Source organism: Chrysemys picta, chromosome 9 (genome assembly GCF_011386835.1).
Source record: "Chrysemys picta bellii isolate R12L10 chromosome 9, ASM1138683v2, whole genome shotgun sequence".
Lineage (NCBI taxonomy): Eukaryota > Metazoa > Chordata > Testudines > Emydidae > Chrysemys > Chrysemys picta.
The window spans coordinates 87771197-87789011 of NC_088799.1; the positions used below are offsets into that span (position 1 = coordinate 87771197).

Sequence of the window (17815 nt, forward strand, 5' to 3'; positions counted from 1 at the left end):
TAGAACTGGAAGGGATCTCAAGAGGTCCATTTCAACCCCACCCCCATGCTGAGGCAGGACCAAGTATATTTAGACCATCCCTGACAGTCATATGTCTAACCTGTTTTTAAAAACCTCTAGTGACAAGGACTCCACAATCTCCCTTGATAACCTGTTCCAGTACTTAACTATCCTTATAGTTAGAACATTTTTCTTACTCTCTAACCTAAATCTCCCTTGCTGCAGATAAAGCCCATTCCATCATGTTGTACCTTCAGTGGACATGGAGAATAATTGATCACCATCCTCTTTATAACAGCCTTTGACATATTTGAAGACTGTTGTCGGGTCCCCTCTCAGTCTTGTCTCAAGGCTAAACATGCCCAGCTTTTTTTAACCTTTCCTCGGAGGTCAGGTTTTCTTAAAATTTTATCACTTTTGTTGCTCTCTCCAGTTTGTCCACATCTCTCTCAATGTATGGTGCCGAGAACTGGACATGGTATTCCAGCTAAGGCCTCCGTTATCTCAATTAGCCTTTTTTTTGCACCTGCATCACATTGTTGACTTGTATTCAATTTGTGATTCACTATAAGACCTGAATCCTCTTCTGCCGTACTACTGCCTAGCTAGGTACTACCTATTTTGTAACTTTGCACGTGATTTTTTCCTTACTAAATGGAGTACTTTGCACTTGTCTTTATTAAATTTCATCCTGTTGATTGCAGACTAGTTCTTCAATTTAAGATGATTTTTAATTCGAATACTGTCCTCAAAAGTGCTTGAAACCCCTCCCAGCTTAGTGTCACGATCCACAAATTTTATAAGCAGTCTCCTCTCCCTTATCCAAATAATTAAAGTATTGAACAATGCCGGACCCAAGACTGACCCCTGAGCGATCCCACCATATACACCTTCCCAGTTTCACAGTGAACCATTAACTACTCTGAGGATGATCTTTCCACCAATTGTGCATCCACCTTTTAGTAATTTCATCTCAACCACATTTCCCTAGTTTATTAGAATGTCATGTGAGACTGTGTCAAAAGCCTTCGTAATATGTACTGCTTCCCCCTGTGCACTAAGCCAGTAGCCCAGTCAAAGAGGGCAATTAGGTTGGTTTGGCGTGATTTGTTCCTGACAAATCCATGTTGGCTATTACTTATCACCCTATTATCCTCTGATGCTTACAAATTGATTGCTGTTTGAACTTAAAGCCAAGTGCTAGGTAAATTGCCAGAGTAATTGAATTGGAATTAAATGTATCAAATTAAATTACGCTATCAAAAACATGATTTCTATATGAAAGAAATGTAGGCCAGAGTAGCCCTGGATTGCTACCAGATAGAATGCCCCAGGATTCAGAAATAGTCTGAATGAGTCCTAAAATATCTTGGTTCATTCACATTCATATTTTGATGCATCTTTAAAGTATAGTTTTAAGGGAGGCTTTTGGAGGAATTGGGCTTGTGCCTTATTTTGCTGCTTCATTGTTATCTGTTTATCATTTTATCTCACACTAGCACCCAGGGGCCCCAGTTTGGATTGGGTCCCAGTTGTCTTGGGCACTGTGCAAACATACAGAGGCAGTCCTTGCCCAAAATGTTCATGTTATATGGCCCAATCCCGCAGACACTAAGCACGTTTTAACTTTAAGCAAATGGGTAATTCTGTTGACTTCAATGGGGCTACTACTTGTGCGCTTAAAATTACATGTGTGTAAAGTGTTTGCAGGGTATGAGCTTAAACAGAGGAATCAAATGGCGGGTGGTGGAAAGGGATATAATATAAAGGTAAACATGATGAATGGTGATGACAGACTTTTAAACTTTTTTTTTCTGCTTGGATTTTTACCTTTTAAAATATGAGGAATGTCAAGTCTGGTGTTCACTCGTTTTGCTCCAAGACCTGGGACCTCCGCATGTATGCATTCTGAGGTCTTAGGAGTCAATTAAACTAGGGTTGTTAAAGATTTAACAACAGCATCCTTTCTCCAAAATGTTCATTAAGCATTGGTGTTAATACACATTTAACAACACCAAAAGGTTTTCAACAGTCTGATTTAAAAATCCCTTGTCTTATTAGCAGAGCTTTCAGTCTCTTGAAACCTTGTGATACCATCATTTCACTAGTGCTTCCAAGGTAAACAAGCGATGAATTGCTGGTCTAAAACAGGCAAAAAACACAAACCTCCTTCCCCTCCCGCCCACACACACTCACAACAAATTCCTTTTAAAAACACAATTTTTAAGGCCTTCTTTATGATCAAAAAAAGGCAAGAAAGGTATGAGCCCAATATAATTTTTCTTTGCAAATTGCGTTTAAGGGACTTCTGACTTTGGGCACTTAAATTGACTTTGGCCTGACATTCAGAGTCTCAGCAGTGGAACAGTAAGTGTTCAGGGTGCACAGCGCTCCTCAGGATTGGACCCCAAGGAAGGACTAGATTACATTTAAATATTCTTGCATGTAATGGAAACCTCTTCTGCAGCTCTTGCCATGATCACCTCCTTCTTGTTCTTTCTAAGGCACTAGCTATGGTATCTCCGTGGACTGGATGGACTCCACACAGGAGGAAGTGGCCTTTTGGCAGGAAATGATGTCAGCCTCCAATGAATGGATTGAAGGATTGCTGCCGCTACGCTCACTGGCAGGGAGGAGGAAACTGAAATGAAACTTCTGTTGTACAATTAAAACTATGAGCATATTCATTAGAATTGGGAAGCTCCCCATGACCAGGGAATGGAGCCCCTCCCCTACCTGCACAGGTGTCAGGTTAATTAGATAATGATTGCATTGTGCTTTAAAGATGGTAGGTGCTAAGTGGTGTTAATCCCCCAGTAGAGGATTTAGAAGATGCTAAACTGATGCTATGCTTGATTTTAGCAAGAGGCCAATGGTTACTTTTGTTAATCATTTATATACTCTATCTTAGACTTCATTAGACTCTCAGTACATTGGCAGGGAAGAAGTGTAAATATATATTTTTTTTATACAGGGTTTATTTTGTTACTGGATTTTTGTGCTGTTTTTCTGTGCAGTGAGACAGCTGTAATAAAGCTGCAGCTTGGCATTCTCCATATTCCCTTTCAAGTGGTACGCTTCATACTGGCTGCAGGATTGCAAGCATCATCTCAAAATGGGACCTTTCCATCGGTCACTGATAATGTGGCAATGACTCAGAGGAAAAATCCACTTTAGATTGCTTTGAGATTCAAGGTGGACCTGCAGAAAGAGGACTGTTTGGAGCAGACAATGTAGCAACATGACTAAGATATATCAGAGAAGAATTCAATAAATTTAATTCCATACTGTTTTTATTTGGAAACGAGGAATGATGGTCTTTCAGCTAATGTACCAGCCCAGTAGATACAGGTTCTATTCCCAACCCTGCCACAAACTTCCTCTGTGACCTTGGGCAAGTCACTTACTTAAAGGAAAACTGCAGTGGAATATAAATTAGTTTGCACTCAGCCAAATACAAAATATGATTAAATCACTGCTGGGCCAAATCGGTTCTTTCAAATGCCTTGTGTATATAAAACATTAAGTATGAAATTAAGATGTGTAGCAAGCAGCCTTTCTGTCAGACTCATGAGGTGTATCAAGAAAGGTCAAAACTACAGCCAAGGACAGGAGGGAGATTTTTGGAACTGATGGGAAAGGTAAGTATTCCATGACTGTACATACTGCACCAAAGTAACAAGTTACATAGTAAAAAGAGCTGGCGAAATCTCCCACTGCTCCCTGTACCTCTGGCTACTTCTTTGATCTTCCTTTCTCTCGACTGATGTCAACAAGTTGCGGTCTGTGTTGGAGTTATCATTAAATAGCAGCTTTTGGGGATTTTGCATCTATCCAGTGCATATCAGTAGAGATTTTGCAACAATTTCAAATGCAGCTTTGTAATTTCCTCTTTAAATGTACATACTTTGATTAAATAGAATGATTTCCCTCAGGTACCAAATGATCTCCTTATACCTATCGTTAGTATGGTCTGAGTAATTCTATATATACAAAATAAAATAGAGGCAATGCCACTAAACAGAATCATACTTGCCTAGTCCAGAGTGGTTACTCTTGGAGAAATTTCTTCTCTAGGTATCTGACCTTTAAAAGCAATTTGCAAGGCTGAGTAGAGCTGGTTGAGAAATGTGGGGGGAAATCATGAAAACCGTTGAAGTTTGTTTTCCTTTTGAAGGGTTCAATACTGATGCCTTTTTTGGGTTTTGTGGATTTCTTAATTTCCATTTTTTTTTAAATTATTTGTTTACCAAAGCACCTGTCTTAGGTTACCACAGACTTTCAGCTTACCAAAAAACAGGTCCTAAGTAAGTGATAGAGAACATTTTTGATTAAGAATATCAAGACACTTTTTTTTCACAAACCCTGAAAAGTTAAGTGGATGTAGGTAGCTTTTTCATTTAAATTCAGTTTAGTAAAACAATCCTTTAACATTGGTCAAATGTTAGAAAAATGTTGGCAAACTGTAGTGTTGAAGCACTAAGAAATAGCCCATAGGACAGTGGTCCCCAACCTTTTTCATCTGGCAGGCGCCAGACGACGAGCCACGGAGGACCATGGCAGTGGATGAGCATCCGCCGAAATGCTGCCGACAAGCAGCAGCATCGCCGCCTCTGGATGATGCTGCTTCTCGACAGTGTTTCGGCGGATGCTCATCTGCTGGCCAGTACGCGGGCGCACTTAGACCCGCATTGGGGACCCCTGCCACAGGAAAACAAGATCAAATGAAGAGAAAGAGATACTAAAGATTGTTCACTTTGCTCACACAAATTATCCCATTGACTATCTCTGAAGTGTGAACAAAAGGAGCTAGATTGGCCCCATGGTTGGGATTGGCTCAATTTAAAATCTTAACTTTACTACCCTGAGTAGCCTTGTTGGTTTCAATGAAGTTACTCAGAGTGGATTCAGATACTTTTACATTGAGTAATGCTTTACTCCATGGATAGTGCTATCAGAGTTGAGAGGATTACTCCTTGGCTAAGGTGCTACTAAACCCAAGTAAGGGTATGAAAATCTGGCCTATAACATACTGATTTTCTGCTTACATAGGAGCAGATTCTGATACTTGTACTGTTTGAATAGTACTTTACTCTGAGTGGTCCCACTGACTTCTGTGGGACTATCTGTGGAGTGAAGTGCTATTTATTGTGAATAATGGGTATCAACATTTTGGGCCATAATGTAAATACATACTTGTTTTTCCTTTCAGTGATGTACAGTGTTTGTACATTTGTGATGAATGTGCCAAAACCGCTGTTTACACACACATGAACTTTTCAAATTACTTTTTAAGTATTTATTTCATATTAGCATTAGCTGTACACCCAAGATTCAGTTCTTTCCTAATATGGTGCCAACAAAGTGACATAATCATTGTTACAGGGCCAAGTTCATCCCTGGTGTCAAAGTTTGGATGAGTTTGGCCCAAGATATTGTGATCTATATATTTTTGTTTTTGTTTTTTAAGGTTGCATTGGTTTTTTGGGTGGTGGTTGTTTTGTTTTTTTGTAAATTAAGCCCTGATTAATTTCAGAATTATTAATTATTAATAAATGTTGTATTTATTAGCACATCAGAGTAAAAGATTACACCGCCAAGCATAATACAGTGGTAGCATAGTCATGTGTAATGTAGGAGGTCATATCTGCTTCACTTAATAAACAGAAAGCACTTTATCAGCAAAAATGCAAGGCACTTTGTCACATGTCAGTGTCCTACATAGGAGTGGAGGAACCTGTAGCAAATAAAAGATTAATGGCCATTGGTATGTGTTTTACATTGACATTTGTCATCTGTGAATTCAACCTGTAAGAGGTAAAGTATCTATATGTTATAGGCTACTATAGCACAGGTCCATGTTAACATGCGCTGCAGATTAATTTGGAAATAATAGATCAAAAGGCTTCTGATTGTATTTATTATTTTTTTGTATGATGGATTAAACAAACTCCCTTCAAAAGAGAGGGCTTTTCTTATACATAGTAAATATATTTAGGTCCATAATTCCCCTGGATATAAACATGCAACTTCGTTGAAGTCACGTGTGTCTTTGCATGCAGCTGAAACCGAAGTTATGGTCCTTAGGGCTAGATCCTGCAACCACCAATTACTGGTGGGACACAAGTAATCCTATAGTCCGGAGTAGGCCTACGTGTGTGGGTTACAGGATCTGGTCCTTTTTTAAAATGAAAAGGTTAATATCGTGACTAGAGCTGGGCAAATTCTGCAGGAAAAACTCCATGTGACCATTCTTCTGCACTCAAGAATGAACGTGCTTATGCCTCTTTCGTATCTGCTTTTTGCAGATATCTTGAGTGAATTTACAAGCAGGAGCGTTTTGCTCAAGTAGCAAATTTTTAATTCACCAATAGCAAGATGTGCAGAGAAAGTGAGATTATAAGAAGTTTTGCTCCTCCAGTCAGGAAACAGAAGCAAACCATGTGACCTGTGTCTAATCAGACCTGCTCAGATTGTTAACCAGCTACTTGGCACAAACAGCTCGTGAACAATCTTTGGGCAAATTACCAGCAATAATTTGGTGAATAATCTTGAAGAGTATCCAGGGAATCACTTTCTGTACTTGGATAGGAAAAGTCAACATTTGTTGAGTAAAGTATTTGCCCAGCTCTAATCTTGACCAAGACTGAGAAAAGCAAAACTGATCTTATTGTGACACTTATAAGCTGAAGAGAGAAATATTAGCAGACCCCCAACAACATAAATTGATGTAATAAGATGTGTTTAAAGAAGAAATACGGTATTTTGTGGGCTGGTTAAATAAACCAAAAGGAATTTGTAAAACTGACCTGTGTGTGTGAGAAACAAAATCAATAAACCACACTTCAGTTCCTGATAAGTGTATATTCAGTGTAGTTGTTCTTAGTTACTAACATCTCCCCTATTTATTTACATTTTTCCCATCTCTAAGGTATGTTAGTCATGTTTGGTTTTTGCAGGAGGATTGTTCCGTGTGTGTGTGTGTTCACAGTGGCGGCTGATGTCAAGAAGCTTGTCAGAAAGACACTGGGTCACTCGTTAAAATGTCACACTAAAATATATTTGCAAAGACATTGTAAGGTATGGGAAGTGGGTGTTACACTCAACATCAACCATTGGGTGTGAAGATCACCATTGCAGAGCAGCACCTTTTCCCACTGCAGTTCTATTTCATGAATGCCAGAAAAAAAAGCACTAGAAGATAATTAGATCAGTGTAACAGAGATCTGGATTTTGACCCTTTCCTGCCAGTTTTCAGATACAGGGTTTTGACAGTGAGCCTGATTCTGGATCTTAGGGCTCCATTGAAGTTTACACCAGCATAAAAGTGGTGTGAGATCAGGCCCAACACAGTAAAGATTTCTCCTTCAAAAGCACCAAGCAGGCACAATTATACTGAATGATGGAACCATTTCTGAAACGGAGATTCCATCTGTGTGGGGTCTGGGCTCCTCCATGATTGCTCTTATATGTCTAGAAAGCACCAGGCCTCAGGGCCTTGCTTGATGAAATGCATCCTAGGGTACTTAAGGAATTAACAGGCAATTATCTTTGAGAACTTTTGGAGGTGCTAAAGGACTGAAGAAGGGCAAACATAGTACTTCCCTTTAAAAAGGGGAACAAAGAGGACCTGGGAAATCATAGACCAGTAAGCCTAACTTCAATACCGGGAAAAGATACGAGAACAAATTATTGAACAATCAATTGCTAAGCACCTAAAGGATAATAGGGTTATAAGGAATAGCCAGCATGCCTTTGTCAAAAACAAACCTTGCTAAACCAACCTAATTTCCTTTTTTTGACAATGCTACTGGCTTAGTAAATGGGGTGGGGGGCGAAGTAGATGTGATCATCTTGGTTTTAGTAAGGTTTTGATACAGTCCCACATGCCATTCCCATAAGCAGACAAGGGAAATGTGGTCTACATTAAATTACTATAACGTGGGTGCACAATTTATTGTAAGTTCGTACTCAAAGACCAGTTCTCAATAGTTCACTCTCAAACTGGGAGAGTGTATATAGTGGGATCCCTCAGGGGTCAGTTCTGGGTCTGCTATTTGTTCAATATGTCTGTTAATGACTTGAATAAGAGAGGAGAATAGGCTTATAAAACTTGCAAATGACACCAAGGTGGGAGGGGGTTGCAAGCACTTTGGGGAACAGGATTAGCACTCAAAACAACCTTGACAAATTGGAGAACTGGTCTGAAATCAACAAGATGAAATTCAACACAGACAAATGCCAAGAACTATGCTTAGGAAGGAAAAATCATATGCACAATTAGAAAATGGGGAATAACTGACTAGGCAAAGAAGAATCGGGGTGTTAAGAGTGGATCACAGATTGAATAGGAGTTAATGTGATACAGCTGCAAAAAAGGCTAATCTCATTGTGGGGTGTATTAACAGGGGTGTTGCATGTAAGACATGGGATGTAATTGTCCTGCTCTCCTCAGCACGGGGTGAGGCATCAGCTAGAGTATTGTATCCAATTCTGCATGTAACACTTTAGGAAAGATGTGGACAAAGAATGCAAAAAAGGTTAGAAAACCTGATATATGAGGAAAGGTTAAAAGAAATCTCTGCATGTTTAGTCTTGAGAAAAGAAGATAGAAGGGGAACCTGATAAGTCATCAAATGTGACAAAGGATGTTATAAAGGGGCTAGACTGACACTACAGGAATAGCTCAGTGATTTGAGCATTGGCCTGTTAAACCCAGGGTGGTGAGTTCAATCCTTGAGGGGGCCACTTAGGGATCTGGGGCAAAATCAGTACTTGGTCCTGCTAGTGAAGGCAGGGGCTGGACTCGATGACCTTTCAAGGTCCCTTCCAGTTCTAGGAGATAGGATATCTCCATTAATTCTCTTTTTTTAAATTTACAATGCCATTTGTAAAATGGAAACACCTTAATAACACACAGACACAAAACCCCCAATACTGTGTCGAACCAAGTAGTTGCGCTTACGATAAAAGCCTAGCTGATGGAATAATCATGTGTTGTGTTTAGTCTCAGCCCGGGATTTCAAAACACATGCCAGCTGCATTGGCCCTTAGCCCATTGTTCACAGCTCATCGCAACACTGCCGTTGACTTCAGTCGAACAAACGTGTAGCATCCCTAAGCTGACCTTGCAGGCTGCCAGCAAGCCAAAGGAGCGTTCCAGCTCTAAACAAGTGATTGATGGCACATCTCGAAGGGGAAACCATAGAACCATTTTCTAACAACGTAAATAGCTAAAGGCAGGCTGCACGGAGAAAACTTGCTACAGCCTCCCCACCCTTCATTATTAATTCTTCCTGATGTGTGGGGCTTCTTTTATGTATGAAGAGATCCTGTGCTCTCACTGGAAAGACCTGCAGGGCTACAAGGGCATAATATTCCTGACGGAGGCTCTGCTCTTGGATTTAATCTGAGTTTTAGCTGGCCAGCTGGAATCCTTGAATGGGAAAACTGCCACGTAGACTAATCAGCCTGTGCCCTTTTGAACATAGTCTGAAATAAGGGACCCGACCTGCAATACACTGAGCAATGGTTGGTAATTCATTTTCAGGGACATCAGTGTTTTGCTAGGGAGCCTGGGGCTCTTTTTGAGAAAACATATTGTGAGTCCTTCCTTTATTTGACTAATGGGGCTAGACTAAAATGTACGCTGCACACCGTATGGCAGGGCACCATACAATAAGTTCTAGTACTTTAACAAGAGACAGGGCCAAACTGACACCCTGTGTAATGCTACTGCGGTCAATCGCGTGATACCTGTCCTGGGACGGTGTGAGCCCTTCAGGCTCCAGGGCTGTCACCTTTTACCATCATAAAATGCACTTTAAAAAAAAACCAGTAAGTTTAGTGGAGTCTGTGGGCTCAATTCTCAGTTGCTTTAGGGCGCTCTTGTACCTTTGTCTTCATACTTGTCAGTAAAGGCCCTGCAAACTGTTGGTGTCATCGAACTAATAATCCTCTTACCACCGTCTTGCTGCTTCTGGCTTTTACAATGGCATGCAACAGTTGGCGCTTCTCGTGTACGAACATTTGCAGTTCTGTCTGTACTATAATCGGTCTTGGCTTCCCAGCTGCCAGGATGTGTCTAATTTAGCAGGGGATTTACTTGTGTAACGAGCTAATAAATTGTCTGTTGCAGATAGTTAATTTTTATCAAATCCATCACATTGATCTATTTGTCTATAATGCACCAGCAGCTGGTCAGTCAGTATCTACACAGGGCCCGATTCTGCTGTGATTTGCACCAGTGTACACCAGGATGAAATCCCATGGAGTTCAGTGTACGTGAAAGGAGAATCAGGGTCCAACTTCAGAGCCAGGGTAAGATGCAGCTTAAGCAGCCAGACTGCTTAGTGGGTGTCATCCGAATGGGTGTAACTGACTATCCAAGGCAATGGCGAATCAGCCCTCAAAGCATATAGACTCACCACGGCTTCTCCCTGTAGACCCGACTCTACTCTCTCAGCAGCGTGAATCAGGCGGTAACTCCAGAAAGACAATGGAGTTACACTGGTGAAAAAGAGATCAAAAGCAGGTCCTGTGTTTCCCGGTTGTGGAATCTGGTTATTCTAGTCCTTAGACCGGTGAAAGCTACATTTAATTATAAAGTTGCACTTTTCCAGACAGCGTTGTGAGCACAGGGGCAGGGTGCCGTGTTGTGAGGTTCATGCACAAACAGCGCTGCAGTAACGTATGTTTGATTGATTTTATTTTTTAGTATCCTTGGAAACCAAAAGGGCATTAAAATTGCATGGAGTATACAGTGCTGAGCAGGGTTTTATGTATTCCTGTGGTAGTTCTGCCATCGGACTGGAGATGGCTTAAATCTCCAGCTGCCAATTAGTGGGTGTAAAAAGCACTGGCTGTTTATGAGGGCCATAAATCATGGCCAAATGGTACAATATTTGGAGCAAAGGGCCCTAGTAAATATCAGTGTTGAGGTCCTGGCTGGGGTTTTGGCCTTTAGCCATCGCTGCCCATGGGTCAATAGCGCCTCTGCGTGTGGTGACAGGGTTTTACCGCACTGCCACAATGTGCCGTGTTGTAACGGAGACAAAGACAGTGGTTTCCTTCTAAAAGGAACCTCCCATTTCAAACAATCACAGCACTTCCAACAGTGCTGTCGGTGGCACTGCCCTTTCGGTGAGAGACATGTTCTCATTGCTCCAGAGGCACACAGCGATGGTGGCCAATCAAGTCACAACACCGTAGTACCACGAGGATAACATGTCCCCACTGAAGCAAAACTCTCCTTTCAAGGGAGCCAGGATTTCACTGCCAGCTTTTTGACCAGGGTGATTAAATTTGTGCGCTTCCCTCAGAATGGATCCCATTCTGCTGTCAAAGGCCCCAACCCACAATCCTTTACTCACTTGAGTGATCCCACCGAAGTAAGCACTAATCGCAGGAGCAGACACCATGAACGCTCCTTTAGGGCTAGCCCTGGGGAGAGGCCCTCCCTCCGCCCCAGCATTCACTGGAGTGCAGACCCCACCCACAAATGTTTCTAGCGTAATTAACGAACTTAAAAGCAAACCGATATAAAAACCCTGGCAGCTCTTTGCTGTTCCCCTCGTTTTCATAACTATCCTAGCACAGGTCTGCCTAGAGTGTCTGATGTCAGTGTGGAGTCTCCCCGCATCCTTGTGTTTATGCTCAAATTTCTGCGAAAAAAATATAAACCCTGTTTTTCCAGTGCGCTTTTTAAAAAGGGCCTCATCAATCAAGTTTTATCCATTTAGCAGTGGCACTTAATGATAATTCTGTCTTTTTATTAATCAACCATTTCAATTAATTTTCAAACCACTTCCAAATACTGTAGTAAATGTTATTAAACAAAAGCATTAAACTCAGAAGTTAGTGTCTCAGCAGCAGCATCAAGTGATAGCAGATCATGGGTTCTCAGGCTGGAGACTGTGACTCCCAGGGCATCACAAACAGGTTTTGGGGGCAGGGAGAGGGGGTCATGCCACTCTCCTGTTCTCGCTGGCTAGATGTTGTATTATGGGGGTGGGGCTCACAGAATGGAAAAGCTTAAGAAACACTGTAGCTGCTCATGCCGTGAATCATAAGGTTCTGAGCCTGCAAAGCTATACACACCTGTTTGTTTCTGCTCCCTGGAGTAGGCCCTTTGAAGACCATGGACCTACTCATGTGACAGAGGTATGCATGTGTGAAAGTGTTCCCAGGATCAGCTATCCCTTGCTCTGCCGCACCTAGAAAAACCAGCTTCATTTCAGAAAATGGGTGTTTCCCATTAGCACGCACCACAGGAGGAGTAACACAGGCACCAATTCTGGCCATTGCGTGAGCTAACTTGCAGTTCAACAGTCTCTGGGTAAGAGACAGCAAGTTATCTATAGAACGGTGGGGACACGCTTGTTGCACTCATTAAAGGGTGTATAGTGTTCCTAAATCGGAGAGACTTCTCCTTTGCCATAGGGCTGCGATGGCTGAGGAGAACTGCGACAGCACAGCTGCTTGCTAACCTCACAGCGAGCCATCTGAGCGACAAGGTGGGTGAGGTAATATCTATTGGACCATCTTCTGTTGGTGAGAGAGACAGGCTTTCGAGCTTACCCAGAGCTCTTCCTCTTCGTCGTCGTCTTGAGACCTGAAGAAGAGCTCTGTGTGGCTTGAAAGCTTGTCTCTCTCATCAGCGGAAGTTGGTCCAATAAATGCTATTACCTCACCCACTTTGTCCCTCTAATAGCCTGGGCCCAACATGGCTACGACACCGCACAGTAGCAGCAAGAGATGTTCAGAATGGGCCTGTTTACATTTTCAGCACAAATACCGTCCTTGTAAACATGTTCCCATAGCACTTACCATGTGTCACCTCCGCAGGAAAATCTGGACTCTCCAGAGCGCATTTGCCAGATGTTTGGCTCTCTGGAACTCTGGTAGTTGATCGGTGGCACCCTGTGCTGGCACATGGTTGGACACTCGCAGGATGAGTGTGCTTAATGATGAGACAAGAGTCAAAGCAGAGGCTTCCACTGCTGGGAGGTTGGGGGATTTATTTGGTTGCAATGAGAAATGTTCATTTGGGGTAGGGGAGGAGGGCATTTTCATTTACAGGTGAGTAGTGGGCCCCCTTGTTATGCCCCGTGTTGGTTCTCTCTTGTGAGCAGGAAACGTTCGCATCTTATTTACTTGTAAGATGTCTTCTGCATCTGTGGTGCCCCAGATCTGTTCTTGCTCCCATGAAGGCCAAGGAGAGCAGGATTGGGGCCTGAGTGGACAGGCAGTTCTGGGGTGGTCCCTGTGCCAAAAGGAACCCTTAGCCCCTGTCCCCTGAGAGCAGTTTGAGACAGCTCTGGCTTTTTGGCCGCCCCAAGCAAAAAAAACCCAAAAAACCTGTGGCGCGGCCGGAGCGCGGGTGCAGGGGGACCGGCTGGGGGGGGGGGGGGGGGAGGGAGCGGGTGGGAGAGAGAGAGAGAAGGGGGCGGCCAGGGCTATAGCAGGGGCGCTGCCACGCGGCCCCTTCCGCTGCGCCGCCGCCTGCCGCAAGGGCTCCGCTCCGGTCGGTGGGGAGGGAAGGAAGAGGACTGCCCTGCAGGGCGCTCTGGTTCTCCACGCCGCCGCCCCCTACAGGGCGGCCGGAACGGAACAAAAAAAAAAAGCGGCCGTGCCGCCCTAGGATTGGGCGGAATGCCGCCTCGAACAATCTGCCGCCCCAAGCACCAGCTTGCTCAGCTGGTGCCTGGAGCCGGCTCTGGTTTGAGACAAGCAATGCACCCCCAGCAGCTCAAAGCTGCTGCTGAAATGGCAGAGCGGTGTGACTCTCGCGAAGGCCCCTCCTTGTTTGCAGCAAGAATGCTGCAAGACAGCAAGTGTGCATTTTCCCCGCTGCCTTTACCATTTGGCTCAGCCCCTGCCCCTCTGCTGCACTGACTCACGCCCAGAGGCAACAGGGCTGGGTTTTCAGCCAGCTGGTTGTTTGTAGACTGGGTAACTTTACAACAAGCGTAGCCTGAAGATGTCCGCGGGCGCCAGATGCAGTGTGGGACGTAGAGACGCCTGCCGCTTCATTACAGCCTCTTTCAGGGCTACACCGAATAGCAATGCATATCACTGCCCCATCGCGGCCAGGTCTCCGCCACAGTGCAATAGCAGGGCCAGCAACAAAGGAGCCATCGGCCAAGGTGCTCTGTGCAGCTACGTACCAGCTGATCAAACACTTCCACCCACTATACTGCAATGAGCAGCAGAGTTGGCTGAATTTTGAAATGGGAGGGAGACTGGCCCTGGGGGGCAGGCTGTTCAATCAGCAGCGTCGGCGGCTATCAGGCTGTTGGGGTGCGTGGTCCAGGCATTCCAGTTCATGCCCAGCAAAGCTGCCCAGTGAGCAGAGGGAAGAGCAGATGCAACCCCCAGTGGTTGGCGTTTACCCCGTTGCATGGCCAAGGAGCGAAAGGATTTACACACACGCCCTTCAATGACTGGCTAGTTAGTCACAAATTGCTTGTGCTATTTTCAGTCCTCAGTTGATTCATCTCATTAGTGTTGGGCGAGGCAGAGGAAAACTCACTCAGCTCTCAGTGCAGGAGTGATTCCCAGTGTCCTACCTGCCTGCCACAGAGCGCAGGGGCTGTGTGTGTGTGTGGGGGGGGGGGGCACAGAAAACTCTGTCAGCTTCATGTCACAGCATTTCCTCTGCATAGGCCCCTAGGAAGGGAGTTTGGGGCCCAGCGAGGAGCCTGAGCGGGCAGCCTCCAAACCCAAAGCATGCCAGGCTTCGGCAGGAAAAGGAATGATTCAGCCCTGCCGTGCACCAGCCCCTCTGTAGAGATGGCAGCTCGTGCACAACTCCCTCAGCCCGGCTCCCGTGAAAAGACCCCTCCCCAAAGGCGGTACAGGCCTGGGGCTTGTGTTTGGCCTGCCTGGCACAGTGTTAACTCCTGTGGGGATATCCATTGGGATCAGAGTAGCGCAGGCCCTGGCCCCCTGGAGCAGAGGGGCATGTGCAGGATCTGGGGGAAGGAGTTTATGCCATGGAACTACTGCTCCCCTCCCTTCTGTACCCCCCCCCCCCCACTCAGTGCCAAGTCACTAGGAGTGCAGGGCAGCTGGTAGAACCCTGCGCAGGAAGGCAGAACTCTTCTACCATACGTACAAGTGTTAGCACTTTACAGACAGATGCAGAGTAATTCCTGCAAACTCCTGCTGGCAGGGGCATCTTGCCCAGAAGATAGCTAGCTAGGCCCTGCCACAGTGGGGAAGAACAGACAATAGCACGTCCTGCTGTAGGAGATACGGCAAGTCCTGCTAGCGCACTCTGGCCTTCTTTCCTTATCTGCAAAATGGGGCTAATAAAGCAATCTATGTGTGAGAAATGCAGTGTAAGAGTTAAGGATTAGGGTGGAAAGTTTCAGTGGTGCCTATGGGCTTCGGAGACTCGCTTCCCATTGTAATTGACGTTACGTGTTTAAACTGGCTTTGAAACTATCTAGCTATCAGTGCTTCATTTCACTAAAGTGCGGCTGCCTCTGGAGTGGCACAGCAATTCAGTGCACAGCAACACGAGCCCAGCACAGATTTGAAATGGGGCTAGAATTGCATTTTAAAAGCCCTCTGCCTGCAAAATACACTTAAAGCCTCAGCCATCAGTATGACAATAACAGCAGTCATGCTGCAGAAGAGACAGAAAAAGGACCTCTCCTCAGGCCCTTGGCTTTTCCTGTCTTAAAACAAGTTTCTGAGTAAGGCAGGTCCTCTGTAGTCTAAAGACACTCTCAGCAAACAAATGTATGTTTTAGCTACATCCAGGCCTACAATGACTACATGGTAAGCCCCGTCCACCTGGCAGAGGGGCCTTGACCCTAGGCTGCACTACATAACTGTTCAGCTCTGCCAGCACTGGAGTGGTCCTGCGAGGGGTTAACTGTCAGCCCAATTCTGAGGCTAACATCAGTTAGTTTGAGCCAAATGCTGTCTTGTTTCTACCCTTTGATTTCAGGGGGCTGCCAGGGCAAAAGTGAGGGAAGGAGCTAGACCCTTGTTTGCCAATATGCTAAGCTGGTTTCACGAATGTGGCTTGAGGCCATTTTCAAAGCTGGCATGAGGCTTTCCAGGCTCCCGTTAAAGAGACAGCATGTGGGACATGAAGGGCGCTAGCAAGGAACCCTGAATCACACTGGCTGCTAGCTTATTGCCAAAGGTTTCGCCAGGTGTGCTGATGTGAATGGTGCCTCAGGGAAGCCTTGAAACTTTCTGCCATAGGCTGAACTATGCAGTTCACAAATCTTCTGCTGACCTTTAGAACAGCATTTTAAAAGAACTCCTTCAGTACTCTGTCATTACAGCAATGGGAAAGAGTCCACAGATCACTGATACGCTATGTGGCATTGTTAAGTTCTCTCCTGTCCATTTATGCTCTCTGCAGATTACTGACCTGACTGAAAACGTTCACATCCTCTAGCTAGCTAGTCCGAGTAGGTATTTTGCACACTTTTGTTTCTTTTAGGCACCAGCTTTATCACTTTCCAAAATTGCCCTGGAACAAAATTTCTCGGAGGCTGTCATTCTCTTCTGCTTTCTCAGTTGCTACTAATTAACGTCTGGGCTGCCTAGTCATGCCGTTTATGGTCATCTGTATTCATGTGTCTGAAGGAAATAAAAATAAGGATATTTCCTGTGACCCTAATGGCTTGTCTGGTGGGAAATACAGGCCCTGATGCTCAGGGAATTCCTCGGGATTCAGTCCTACCATGTTGAAGAAAACCACACTGGAGCTCACACTGAACTCAGCCCTGGCTCACATACCTGGCTCTTTTGCAGTTATCTGCCACACCCACGATACCAGGCCTGGGGACTCTTTGTTAGCTTCACCCACCTTCACATTTATGCCTTTTTCTAGTGGAGCATCCTCCCAGTCCCCGTTCATGATGCCACCTCCTCCTTCTTCATAGCTCTCCTAAGTACATTTCTTCTTGTTTCACCTACAGAAAATAAGTTAATACAGACACACGCTAGCAACCTTGGAGCTGTCCATTTGCCTGCAGCTGAGTAACCAAGTGGTTTATTATTGTAACCCTTGCCGTACTCATCCCTTCTCTTTTGTTTGTCATGTCCTTCAGCTGCTGTGCACTAGGAATCCTGTAAGGACAGAGGCAAGGTCTTTGTCTTTTAGAAATGCTTTAAAGTGGCTAATACACACTGAAGTGCTCTAAAATAATGACTAATAATAATTGTAATATTAGATTCATTAGCCTTCTGTAATGTCCAAATGTAAGACACACATTGGGGGGAGGGGGAGGAGTGTGAAAAAATAGTGATAAACAGCGAGATCTGTTGTGAGGCTTAATTCACATTTGCAAAATGCTTTGAAATTGTTGGGTAAAATACAATTGATAGGTGCCAAGTATTACTGTTAACAATGCTCTGGTTAATTTAAAGCTAACCTTGATTAATGTTTTTAATATCACGCTGTTGTCCTATTTCTGTAGCTACTTGAAGCATCCTTTCCCTCCATTCCCAAGATATTACTGAAATGAGAACTTCCTGGGTAAATATTTTAAATTAATAAATTATGTATTTAAAGTCCATTAAAAATCGCTTGACATTTTTTACAGGAATAAGAACACTAAAGTAAGTATCCTGGTAAAATTCCAAGTTAGGAAATTCACATCTGCCTAAATAAATGCCCTTGCGGTGTCACCTGGATACAGTTGTTCTTCATTTATTATTTATTACCAGGTCCGTGTTAGAGTTAGTAGAAATTTTTTGAACAAAACCAAATCTTTTTGTTCAAAAAATGTCCCTTTTTCTTCATCAAAACGATTCACCAACTGTCCACACTTTCAACATTTGA

At 44.1% G+C, this 17815-nt stretch overlaps 2 protein-coding genes across 4 annotated transcripts in view; one reads left to right on the forward strand and one right to left on the reverse strand.

Annotated features, from left to right (window-relative positions):
- LOC101953796 (synaptotagmin-like protein 4) overlaps positions 1-3538 on the forward strand; it is a 68772-nt gene extending 65234 nt beyond the window's left edge. For all 3 annotated transcript variants that reach the window (XM_005291832.5, XM_065557291.1, XM_042851074.2), the window contains one exon: positions 2505-3538. In XM_005291832.5, coding sequence (XP_005291889.1) covers positions 2505-2650 — 146 coding nt within the window. In that variant the 3' untranslated portion in view covers positions 2651-3538. The remainder of the gene's footprint in view (positions 1-2504) is intronic.
- The window catches only part of LOC135973540 (uncharacterized), a 904472-nt gene that overhangs the window by 638072 nt on the left and 248585 nt on the right, over positions 1-17815 (reverse strand). The gene's annotated exons all lie outside the window — the stretch shown is intronic.